Below are 11,987 nucleotides of genomic sequence, written 5' to 3'. Positions count from 1 at the left end.
CTGTGATGTCAGCCTGTCATTTGTGGCCTGCCCAGCATGGCCAATCTTAAATGTGAGAGATGGAACCACAGCAGTGCATGGATAGAATAATGATTTATTGGAAACCAATATTTGTAAAAAGTATAAAGGCAATCACTTCATTTTTTTTTAACAAGACAAAGCTACCCCATTACAAGATTTGTTCAGTAACAGGATCAGATTTAGTAATAATGCAGAATATTTTAAATTCCTGAGATTAAGGCCCTCATCTTTTGAACTCCATTCCTCCTCCCCCTCCCTGCTTCCCCCACAAAGGTACTGGAAATTTAATTTCCTAGTCAGTTGTGCTTTTTGTAGATTACCATCCAAAATTAGTTTCATTCTCTACATCAGCATGAAATTTAAAAATTCAAGTATGCCCAAGTTTCACAGCAAGTTCATTCACATTCAGTTGCAGGCATCCAGTTCAAAATTACTTCAAATTTCAAGTTGGTATTCAAGTTGCTGTATAGATGAGGCTCCTGACTCTGAAGATATAACTTGTTCCCCTTAAACAAGACATGGAAGCCAAGTCCTCTTTTTCTTCAACCTGGACATGGCTAATAGTTCTTACTTATCATACAGGGGTATTGAGATGTGAATGCAAGGTTTTAGGCACAAGTCCTTTTATACCTGCACTTAAAGCCATCACAAGGAAATTTAGTAACACAGAGTTTCAGTTCCTTTTGCAGACTTCTAGTAATTTACCTATATGCCCTTGTCATATTTCAGGTTTATAGCAGGCAGATAGTTCAAGAAGGACAAACTTGGGTAGCAAAGTGTTTGCTTCTAAGCAATGCAAGTTCCATTACTCAGTTTCAGTAGGAAGCCACGCTGCAAGGCCACAAAGGCAGATCCAGGCATAACACATGCAGAGAATTTTCAGTCCAAGTTCAGACGTTTTTCCTAGCAAAATCATTGCCTCTCGTCTGACAATGTAATGTTTCAATCAATGGAACTCCTCTAGTTGACACACAGGGAACAAGGCTAAACTTAAGTACTTTCAAAAGGATGCATGTGATGTTGGTGCTACGTCAGTGGTTAGCTCTTCAGTTAGAGCTGGAAACAAAAATCTAATAAAATTCAAGACAAACCAACTAAAATAGATTTTTTTCCAATACTAGAGGTAGATTTTATCCAGTGTAATATATAATAGACACTCCTGTAAGCGCAGAGCTCTAGGAATTAAAACAATTAAGATCAACTTCAAACTATGTCCTCTTAGAATAATTACAGAGAGCTTTTTGTATCTCCTTCAAGAAAGCAGGCACAGCACTCTGTAAAAAGAAAAGCGGAGAAGTCATTCTTGCACAATGTAATCAAGAAAAACTGTAAGCAAGATGAGAATTCCCACTATATATATCAAGGCCTTCAAACAAATACAGGACAAGTCTAAGATCTAGTACAAAGCAGCAAACCATTCCTTTAATACTTTGTGAACAGACTGCATTATTGAAGTTTGCTTGCATTAAGGCTGTTCACATATGCTCTGCAACATGGATTTATTGCTTTTGTTGCAGAAATTTACCTGCCTGGTTGACTAACCATAGGAATAAAAAATAAATAAAAAATTAAGACAACTGCCTTAAGAGCAGACAATAACAAGACACTAAAAATGGGGCAACATAAGAGCTATAAAGGTCAATATATCAATTTCAGGAAAAAAAAATAATTCAACCCAACATGCAGAAGACAGGTATGGATGCAGTGAGAACACTGTTTGAAACAGATTAACCAAAGACAATTGTGCTGTCAACCTTTACTTACCTGGGCAACCCAATTGATCAGCCATGATGGAGTACTGCCACTGGGATTAAGAAAATAGTACATGTAGACTAGAGATGAGAGAGAAGGTATCAGAAAGTTATCCAGCCATAGTCTGAGTATTAACTCTAATACCATATGACCAAAGCTGTTGGGTGTGCGAGACTGAAGTACCAAGTACAACAGTTGTGCTCTAAATTCTTCATAAAAAAAGTCAACTTTTACTGAAGTAAAATGTGAAATGAGTATTGCCATTCCCAGTTAGCCTGTGGGAAGCTGAAAGCACTATGATATTAATTTAGACTATTGCAAACCACTTCAGGTAGCCTGTTTTATAACATCTTTAAAGGACTAGTCTCAGGCAGGAGTCAATCTCTAGATGAGCCCATTAATCTATACATCTGTCAAACATGAAACTTAAATTATTGCTGAGTTAACCAGATTGCAGCTAGTATCAGACTTTACCCAACTGAACTGGCTAGCAGGAAAAGAAGTGCAGGCTGGGGAGGGGGAGCAGGGCAGGATGAAGTGGTCAGTAGTCTATTCTTAACTACCCAGCCCAACTGTCAAATGAAAGATTCTTAACAGCAGCACACTGCACTGGACGTTTCCAAAAGTTTCATTAATTTTAAAGTATTCCCAGAGCTCAGTACATCCACTTTACAGTAATTTCTTTTAGCTTAAAATTTCCAGTCTCTCTTTTACATGCATTTTGCCAATACATACATTCTCTGGCTACACGACTCGTGATCATACTTACATTTAGATCCAGTCTTGCCATCACTTTCAATTGCCAGTCTTTGCTTATAGCTGTTAACTCTGACAATACCAGGCTTTTCAGGGCACTGAGGAACAGACACATTCTGAGCTAACACAACCCAGATCTTCCGCCCGTCAACATCCATCTCTTGACATTCACAAGCATAAATATACTGTATTCCACGTTGAGGAGGCATGTCAAAACAGCATCAGTTTGACACATGATGAATTGACAAGTGAATTCCATTACAAATACCGGCCCCTTCAAGTTATTTCTTATGCTTCTACACAATTCAATCCTGCAGAGTAATAATTCAGCTATGTGAGCACCCACACTCTTCTTCATGCTATACATATTCACGTAAATGAGGACTGCAAGATCTTAGATCAAGTGCAGCTGAGCAGTAGAATCAGTACATTGTTGGGATTCCTGGATGACCAGGTGACAAAAACTGCAAGAGGAATGAAAAGGTTGAAAGGATACATCTCTCCCTGAGAAACCAAAATGGGACTTCAATTCCATGTAGATTAGTTTTTCACCATCATATGTCCTCTCATACAGTGCTACGGTTGAAAAAAAAAAAAAAAAAGATTGTTAGGTATCTTTAATTTCTACTGCAACAGAACCATACATGGCATCAAGAACTGCTCAGATTTCTGACATAAAAGTTGTGTGTAGAATGTGCTTATGTCAAAATTGATATGTATGTAAAGTTGTAGCAGTAGAAGACATTAAAAAAAGTACTGCAACAGGGTTGTTCAGGAACCAAATACACAAAAACAGGTGGCCTATTTTTCTGCTGCTATTGAATTCATTGATAAAAAGAAACAAACAAAAGGCCAACCCCCAAACCAGAACAATCCTGGGGGAGGCGCAGTCAAATTCCTATTCAGTTAGCTTATTCAAAGCCTTTCCATCTCAAAGATTTGTCCTCACCTACACATATTCTGTATAATTCTGAGCCACAAGTACAGTATACATTTTCACAAGCATGCCATTCTCCTTGTAAATGATTCTGAGTTCACATGGAACTAGGACAAGTACTGCTTTCTAATACCTAAAGAGGTCTTACATGAGGGATTAATGAAGTTTGGAAAAGCTATTAGGAATTTCACAGCACTATATACAGGCAATAGTGAACAAGAAGCTTGAGCAGTTTATGAGCCTTCATTACACCACCTTCAGTCTGCCTGGAAACTCAATCAGAAGGCAGCTGAATAGGAAAAATACATATCTAAGAATAGACCCTAAAACATGGTAGTGACTCAGTCAGATAGTAGTGTGGCATGAAGGAGAAAAATTAGTTCAAATCAAACTACATAACTGAGCTTGAAAAACAGTGTACTGTACAGCTTCTTCCCTTGAGGCAATAACTGCCATTATCAGGGTAATGGACCTGACAAGCCACAGGGCTGAGCCAGGGTAAATTCCTGTCTGCTCAGGGACTGGTCATTACATGGGTGCAGTTAGAAGGGGTGTGATCCAGAAAGGGCATTCACATTAACAGAGTTGGCTTTTCCTCTTTTAGAGCAGACTTCTGCCTGCAGGGCTACGTATCCTTCAGCACTAATGCACACAGTCTGCCACATCACTTTCAGTCATTTTGCAAATAAGGCTAGAACAGACTGATAATCTCATTGCTAAGGCAAGAAGAGTGCCACAGATGGGAGATTCTTTCCCTATATAACATGCTCCAAACCAGGCTTCTGTTAGTAAGCCCTGCAAGTCAGCAATCACCCACAAAACCAGCTTCTCCTCTTCTTCAGGCTGGAGCAGTATTGGATGCACAATACTCAAGTGCTGTATGAAGCGACAGCATGATGCTACCCACCAGAGGTCACTGGAGCATTGGTTTATTAGCTCTACTTTTATTTCTAAATGCAGAGGTTTCCTTTCTCAAAAGGGATTAAGACACTATTTTAAAGCCCTCGATGCTCTTGTTAGCTACTACTAACTCAGCTACCTTTGTATCTGCAAATACAGAAAAAAAAAAATAGGTAAGTCACATCCCACCTGTATTCACTTTAGTCTGTCAGTACTTCAATACTGGTGGACAGCTTCTGATCAAAGCAGAATACGGTGCATTTTAATCAATACACCAGAATTCACTTAGCATTTCTACAATAGATCACAAGTCCATTTTATTCAGAATAGGCACAGCTGCATTTGCTGCTTTAACAGTCAATTATTACTGTTAAATCGTTGGGAAGTATGATCTCAATCATGACAATGTTGCAATCAGGAATAACAAGTTTCAGTATTGCTCAGGCCCGACTATTTTTTACCATGCCACAGAAACATATGGTGCTTCAGTCACTACTTTACAGTTTAGTCACAGCTTCCCAGGCCCCAGAACATCCACATCCTGTAGATATCTAGGAGCCTGGTTTGGAAGTAGCCAGGATAGTAACAGCAATGCAACAACAGTAGCAGACAGATACCAAAATTTCTGAGGCCTCAGGCAAACTCTTGGCAAGAACAGCTCAAAGCATGACCCTCTGATGTATGGACAGGAATTCTGTCCATATCTGCCTCCAGTCAGTCCTTCCTAAAGAGTTTTGCTGAACAGAACTAGAGAATAGAGATCAGTTCCTCTTATGCTTAGTGCAGGAGCAGTCACATTTCCAGCTATAAAGGCAGCTACTTCTACTCGGTCACGTTTTTATTTCAATGCCAGCCAGCAGTTCAGCAAAGAACTCTTCCTTGGACTGCCATTATTGCACAGTTGTAAGAGCAACAAGGAATGCAAACAGTAAAACAAAGGACAAGAAGGCTCTGAATGGAAGTTTTCTGGTTTTTTCCCTAAATGTGAAAGAAAAAACCCCCAAGCTTACATTGAAAATGATGACTAGCACTATTTCATCATACTTAGAGTTCTAAATAATGGGTGGGCTTTTGTGGGCTTTTATCAATTCTTAAGCTAAAGGAGAGTGTTAACATTATGCTTATGCACCTCAAGAGTTAACTTCTGTTAAATGCTGGACTTGAAGTACCAGCATAAGTATAAAATCACAGATGAACATACCATGGTCAGCAAGGATATAAATGCCAGCTCTGCAACATTATCTAGCTTTTAGTTTGAGGGTGTAGCTTCCCTCAACTGCTTCCTTTCTTTTCTCTAAGAAGGCATTACACTGACAGAAAAAAAAAAAAAAAAGTGTTTAAGAAGGATTCAGTTCTTCTAAATGCACTTAAAGACTATTGAAGCAATTCAAGCTAACATTGTAGTTTGACATCCAATAGGATAAACTTGAGTCCCACTCCAACTCTTTTTGTTTCATTAATGGCAAAGTGGCCTTTGCTACAAGAAAGGTATTGCCCATTTTGGCAAATAACACTAATGAAAACACAGCTTCTTAAGCTTGACCAGGTACTGATATGAGTCAAATATGTGGTTCTCTGTACCAATACAGCCAAAGGCATTGCCAGTTATCATTCATCATAGAGCTGTGCTAGACTTAACAAGCACAACATTTAACAATTCTTTGGTTTTTAACACTGTTCTTTGTTCAGCAAAACACTTTGACCATGTTTCAGTTTTATTGGCCCAAACTGATTTTAACCACAGGCTTAAAGAGGAAAGGCTCCCCATCTTTAAAACAAATGATGCCCACATCAGCTGAATCCCTGCCCTTTCACTTGCCGCCGCTGACTTAAGATGTTTCAACATCATGTGGATATCCAGGTTAAACTCCTTTTTTCAAAGACATTAAATGAACACAAATAAATTAGTTATTCCTTCCTCTGGAAAAGGCAAAGTTACTATCTATTCTCTCAATACATCCATTTCTGATTGTAAAAGGTGCCAAGATCAACCAATATTTTCAGGAAAAGACATTCCATTGTGCATCAAACTGGTGCAAGCCACAGGAAAATTTCTCACGATGAGAATAACCGGCCATTGGAATAATCTTCCCAGGGAAGTGATGGATTCCCCAACACTGGACACTTTCAAGATTCAGCTGGAAAGGGTGCTGGGTCATCTTGTCTGGACCATGTTTTTGCTAAGAAAGATTGAACCAAATGATCATTGAGGTCCCTTCCATCTTGGTATTCTATGATTTCACTGCCCACTGCAATATGCAAAGATGCACAAAAGGTACCATCTCCATATCTCTGCAGAATGTTTACTAAAATGTAACCTAGGAATTACAACTAGAAGCGAAGAGGTGCTCCAGCACAACAAGTGATGCCAATTATATGTTTTAACCAACACGGAAAAAACTAATTCCAGAAGAAAACTATATGGTGATTTTCAGAGTGCAACCTTACCCCAAAAGATGCCCAAGTCTAGCCCGAGTCTTCGGATGCAGCATCTTTAAAATACCTTTGAAGAAAGTTTTATCAGGAAGAGTCAACGTGGACATAAAACTTGCTTTTAAACCACCTAGGTAATCTTACCTTTAATACTATTATCCCATTGTTTTCTGAAGTTTAAGTCCATATAGAAATCCACACACAATTTTGGGGGACAGTCAGCAATATCACCAAAGATTTCATACTCATAAAGTCCTGATCTCTGTGGAAACAGAATGGGGAGAAGAAAAGTCACACAGGAAAGGGAAGTACTCTGCAGCAGGGAGAACAGCTGAAGGAAGTTAGGTGGGGCACATACTACAAATATGCTCAAGAGCTGTGAGACCAAGTGTTCAAAACACAATGCAAGATTCAGTCTTTAACCTCTCAACTTTTTGATCTATACATAAAAGTTTAAATTGACAGGCTGACCTGCCCTGCACAATGCTTGTTCCTTCCCTTACACGAGTACCCTTTTATTTCGTAAGTAGTTCCAAAGGGAGCGTGTTTCTTCACACGCATACACACACATGCCCTCTTCCATCTCCACTGGTCAGTCTGGGCTAAGTCTTGCCCACACTGAAGCTTACCAGAAGCATTAGATTCTTAGGGCAAGGTCTCCAGATCCTTTAGAGCATGCTTAAGAATCTCAGCCATTTCGAGGAGGTTACAAAGTACTGCATGATCTGGAATAAGTTTTCCAGCAAGTTAGGTATGCTTATACTTCAGGCCAATACAAAAACGCGTTACAATGTTCATGCTTATACAATGCACCATCATACCTGTTTTCAGTATTTATCAGCTATTTTCCTTCTGAAAGCTGTTTGTCTGCACTGAAGAGATGGGGTACAGGATATCTCCTATATTAATGCTTTTAATGTTAGTCTCAGCATATGGAAACTCCACCTGTGCCTATACAGCAAAGTCTGTATTATTGTTAGGACTAGTTCAGTACCGAATTAAAACAAGAAGAGTATTTTAAGTATACAGTATAGGAGTCAAATTCAAGCATTCCCAAGGAAACTGAGGGAAGGATTATACAACATTCTATAGTGAATGGTCGATTTTTCTTCTTCTCCTCCCCTTCACAAATCAACCCTAGATGATGAAGATTTGATGTGCCCAAAGATAATAACAGGACCAAGAATCTTAAGCTACTTGTCTTCACTGTGGCTTCACAGAAGCATCAATCGCTAGCTTTTAAACTGGAACTGTTTAGCACCTGTGCAGTCCCATGCACTTATATCATCTTTGTAAAAGGCATCAACATTTTTATTTTCACAAGAAAAACTAATTTTGAGAATATCACACCCGAAACTGTGCTGAGACCCAGCAGTATATGCCAAAGCACAACACTGATGCTCCAAAAATAGTTGATTTGGCTTAAACACTATTTAATTCCAGGTCACTAATCAGAAACGCTATCTGGATTATCTTGCATGTATGTATATTTACATTGTGTCACGTAATACAGGAGCAAGAATTGTGGTTTGCTGTTCTCTTCTAGTAATTCAGAAGAAAGTCTTACTTCCCCATGTCATGGGGTGGCTCTTCCACTGAAGAATAGAAGTCTTTGTATCCTTTTCCTGGACTTTGATTATGACTGCATCTTGAAATTTAACAAACCAAACTCACCCAAAACTTTAACTCTGCGCTCAACATGCAAAGCTAGCTGTTCATCAGTGCACTCACCGTTTCTTTGCATCCTTTAAATTCCTCTTAATTTGATAGAAAAAAGCCATGCAGTAATTTCCTCATTTAAGCTATCAGAGCTTGCCTCAAAGACTTTGCATAGAACTGTGTGCTTTGTAGCTCTGTGAGAACAGACCAGTTTTACACTTCTAGAGTAAAAGTTTTAGAACCACAAACTGACATAGTATTGCTTGTCTCTAAAGCTTTTGTGTTCTACCCAATAAGCAGCTGGAAGTGCCTGTAATACTTTTTAACTGGGGATTATCAAAAGATATGCATACAATATAGGTCTTAAAAGCATTTTTGCTATAGATAGAACCTCTATCAGAGGTTAAAATAGAGCTGTAGTGATGCCATCACATAATTCAGAAGCCACTAAATTCAGAGTGCACGTGCTACGCTACCTCATCTCCTGACTTCACACATGGGACTCTACCTTACATTCAAAGGTAGGCTCCCAGCTGGTTAACAATATCAGTTCAGTTGTTCTTGCATCCATAGTCTTCAAGTTCTTATACTGTAGCTCAAGACAGATCAAGAAATTATGCTGTTGTTAGCTACCAATTTGTTCCACTGCTAGACAAATCACAGCATAGATCACTAAATATCTTCTATTAAAAAGGTAGTATTTTGATATAAATATGAAATAACAAATTATGATCTGAAAAACGAACAGTACATTACTACAACACAATCAAACTAGTAGACTGCAACAAGGCTTTACCATTGGTCAGGTTCTACTGTCTGTGTTGTATCTCCTTCCTCCAGAGATCAGACCACACTATTCCTCCTCCATCTGACCCCCTCTCCTACCATCCTCAGGGCTGTTTAACCACTTAGTGGGAACGAGCTACACCTGCACATCATCTATGTCAATCAACCCACTGCCTCTGAGGCAAGGACACAGCTGCATGTTATCAATGCTAACGAATCCACTGCCTTCATTCCTCTACAGTACATCTTGCAGGAGGTAAGACAAAGACATTCAATACACCGGCAATTTACAGTAAGAAAATCAAAACAAGAGTGAAATGTTTCAGTTTTTCAGAGGTGTATCAGCAGGAGAATCAATCAGCGGGTTGGAATACAGCACAGAGCAGGAAAGTCCAGGAGATCTATTTGTGCAGCCTGCAGAGAAGGTAGAAAGAAAAGGTGGAAAAAGAAGGCAACAGGAAATATAATTGCTGCCTTCAGCTTCCCGGACTACCATTGCTATAGTGGACTTGCAGTTCAGTAAATGTCAAAAGCCAACTTTTCCAGTAACAACTTTAAGCAAAGACCCTCCTCCTAGACTTGGTTCTTCTCATGTCGCAATCTTAAGCAACTGAAAGACAAAACAAACAAGAGATTTATTTCCCAGTAGAATCAGAAGACTGAAGGTCCCTTGCATCTTACCTAGTGTGTCCATCTAGCCCAGGGGTCCTCAAACTTTTTAAACAGGGGGCCAGTGTGTGGATGAAGTGGCAGGAAGCCATCTGTGGCTGCTTGGTTTTCCCCCCCAACCCCCGGCAGGGTGTGTGTGTGTGTGGGGGGGTGTGTCTGTAAATACCGGGGGCCGGATTGAGGACCCTGGGGGGCTGTATCCAGCCCGCAGGCCATAGTTTGAGGACCCCTGATCTAGCCTAAATAAGGGTCATAGTTCGGAGGAAGACACACCTCTAAATGTTTTTTTAGTCGGCTCAATAGTCCTTCTATATAAAAGCATGAGAAGGAGAAGCCTGAGCTACTTTCCATCTAGCCAGCTTCAACCTATATGACAGCAGCAAAGCCACCGCAGCACAGGCTGCTGCGGTACAAGTCTCAGGGTCACCTGGTCCCACTGGTTTGGCTAAATCCAGCCCCCAGCTTCCCAAAGTTACCTGCCTTCCTTCACTGTGTTCACTTTGTTACAGGGCTGTGATGAGCTCCTGTCCTAAAGTTTCTGTTTCGTTTCATCCACTCCAGAAGCAACACTCCATTTCAGCATCAGATCTAATCTTGCACAGACACCTGGCAGACACCGAGGCGTACCTTCGCTGTGGGCCCTCACTGATAAACTTGTCTTGGTACTGCCAGTCACCACACCCATGCAAATAGGAATATTTACCACCAAAAAGTTACAGGGTCTATTAAGTAACCTTTTTTTTTTTTTTTTAGAAATACATTCCCTACCCTGTTTTGCCTTTCACACCAACCTATATATTTGCTTTATTTGCTATTTTACATAACTGCACCTGAAATGATTTTTGGGAACACAAATACCAAATTTTCACGCAAAGCAAAGCATGAAGTCCAGCTTTATAAGCTGTTGAGAGATAACTATGATCACCAAGCTAAAGAAGTAGAATATTTATATGGATTCAAAAATCATTATTAAACCATAAATCTGCATCTGAAGGGAAACACTCACTATTCTAATCACTTAAAGTCAGTTCTGGAAGTCTAAACTTTTGAACTTCTTTTAAGAAGTAAGTCCCTCCAAAGAGAAGGAGTTTCAATTCCAACCCTTCTGAACTACCTCCTGGTTTTACAAGGAAGAGCGGTGGAAAATCAGTGTGAAGGGAGTTTTGGAAAGAGGGAGAAGGAGGGAGGCAGGAACCTGCAGATCAGGAGGATGCTCCACCACAGGAGCGCTCAGGAGCTGGTGTGCGGGGTCAGACCTGGTTTACTACACGCATCCCTCAGAGGGCTCAGGAGAGAAGCGGGACACACGGAGCAAGCACCCCCTCTGACCCACGACTGCTCCTGCTGCCGACAGCACCTTCCACCAGCATTTCTCCTGCCACTAGCGGTCAACAAGTTTTAAGAGCCTCGCAATTCGCAGGTTCCGCCGGCAGTCTGTAAGAGCGGTGTTTACTGCAGCAGCGCTGCTTTCTCCATCAGCAGTTAATAGCACTACCCTGAAAGCTGCTTTCGGGGAGACTGGAGAAACCGAGCAGGGGTCGGCAGCGCCCGGACGGGCAACGGACCTCAGCCTGAGCTGTGCGGGCTCCCCCCAGCCTCGGCAGCAAGGCAGCCCCGCCCGCCGCCCGCTCTGCTCCTCAGCCGCGCTCCCCCACGCAGGGTCCAGCCCCGCACGGGGAGGGCCCGCGGCACGGCCGCCCACCTCGTCGTACACCCGGTAGATCTTCACGCTCATGCTGCCCAGCGTGAGCGACCAGGGTGGTCCACACGCAGCCGTCGGCGGCTGGTCCAGCTGCCGGCAGACGGCCCGAAACTGCTCCTCGGAGAAGCGCCCCGGCCGCGCGGCTGCCATCCTCGGCGGCGGTGGTGGCTGCGGGCGGTGGCTGCGGGCGGCGACGGCGGGCGCGGGGCACCGGCAGCCGCTCCGGGCCCAGCCAATGGCCGCCAACTGCCGCCAACAGGCCGCCCCGCCGGCCCCCGCCGCGCCCCGGAGCCACCGCCCGCGGGGCTGCCCGCTGCGCTGCGCGGAGCCCGTGGGTTTGGATCGGTGTGATACAGACGGGCAGGCGTACGG

At 42.0% G+C, this 11,987-nt stretch overlaps 1 protein-coding gene across 2 annotated transcripts; it reads right to left on the bottom strand.

Moving 5' to 3' along the window:
* Positions 1-74: 74 nt before the first annotated feature.
* PCTP (phosphatidylcholine transfer protein) lies at positions 75-11,911 on the bottom strand. Of its 2 annotated transcripts, XM_080374699.1 has the most exons (8): positions 10,187-11,079; positions 9,738-9,854; positions 8,967-9,047; positions 6,944-7,061; positions 3,026-3,105; positions 2,543-2,714; positions 1,786-1,853; positions 75-1,295 (listed from the first exon to the last, which is right to left on the bottom strand). In XM_080374699.1, exons 2-8 carry the CDS (start codon positions 9,738-9,740, stop codon positions 1,230-1,232), a joined length of 588 nt encoding a protein of 195 aa, XP_080230825.1. In that variant the 5' UTR covers positions 9,741-9,854; positions 10,187-11,079; the 3' UTR covers positions 75-1,229. The 2 variants fall into 2 exon arrangements, with proteins under 2 accessions (XP_080230825.1, XP_080230824.1); XM_080374698.1 differs by lacking the exons at positions 8,967-9,047; positions 9,738-9,854; positions 10,187-11,079 and adding an exon at positions 11,616-11,911.
* Between the last annotated feature and the right edge of the window lie 76 nt (positions 11,912-11,987).

The sequence above is a fragment of the Falco punctatus genome (genome assembly GCF_963210335.1).
Source record: "Falco punctatus genome assembly, chromosome: 1".
In the NCBI taxonomy this organism is placed as follows: domain Eukaryota; kingdom Metazoa; phylum Chordata; class Aves; order Falconiformes; family Falconidae; genus Falco; species Falco punctatus.
The sequence above is the reverse complement of the archived record's forward strand: the minus strand, read 5'-3'. Positions and strand labels throughout refer to the sequence as shown.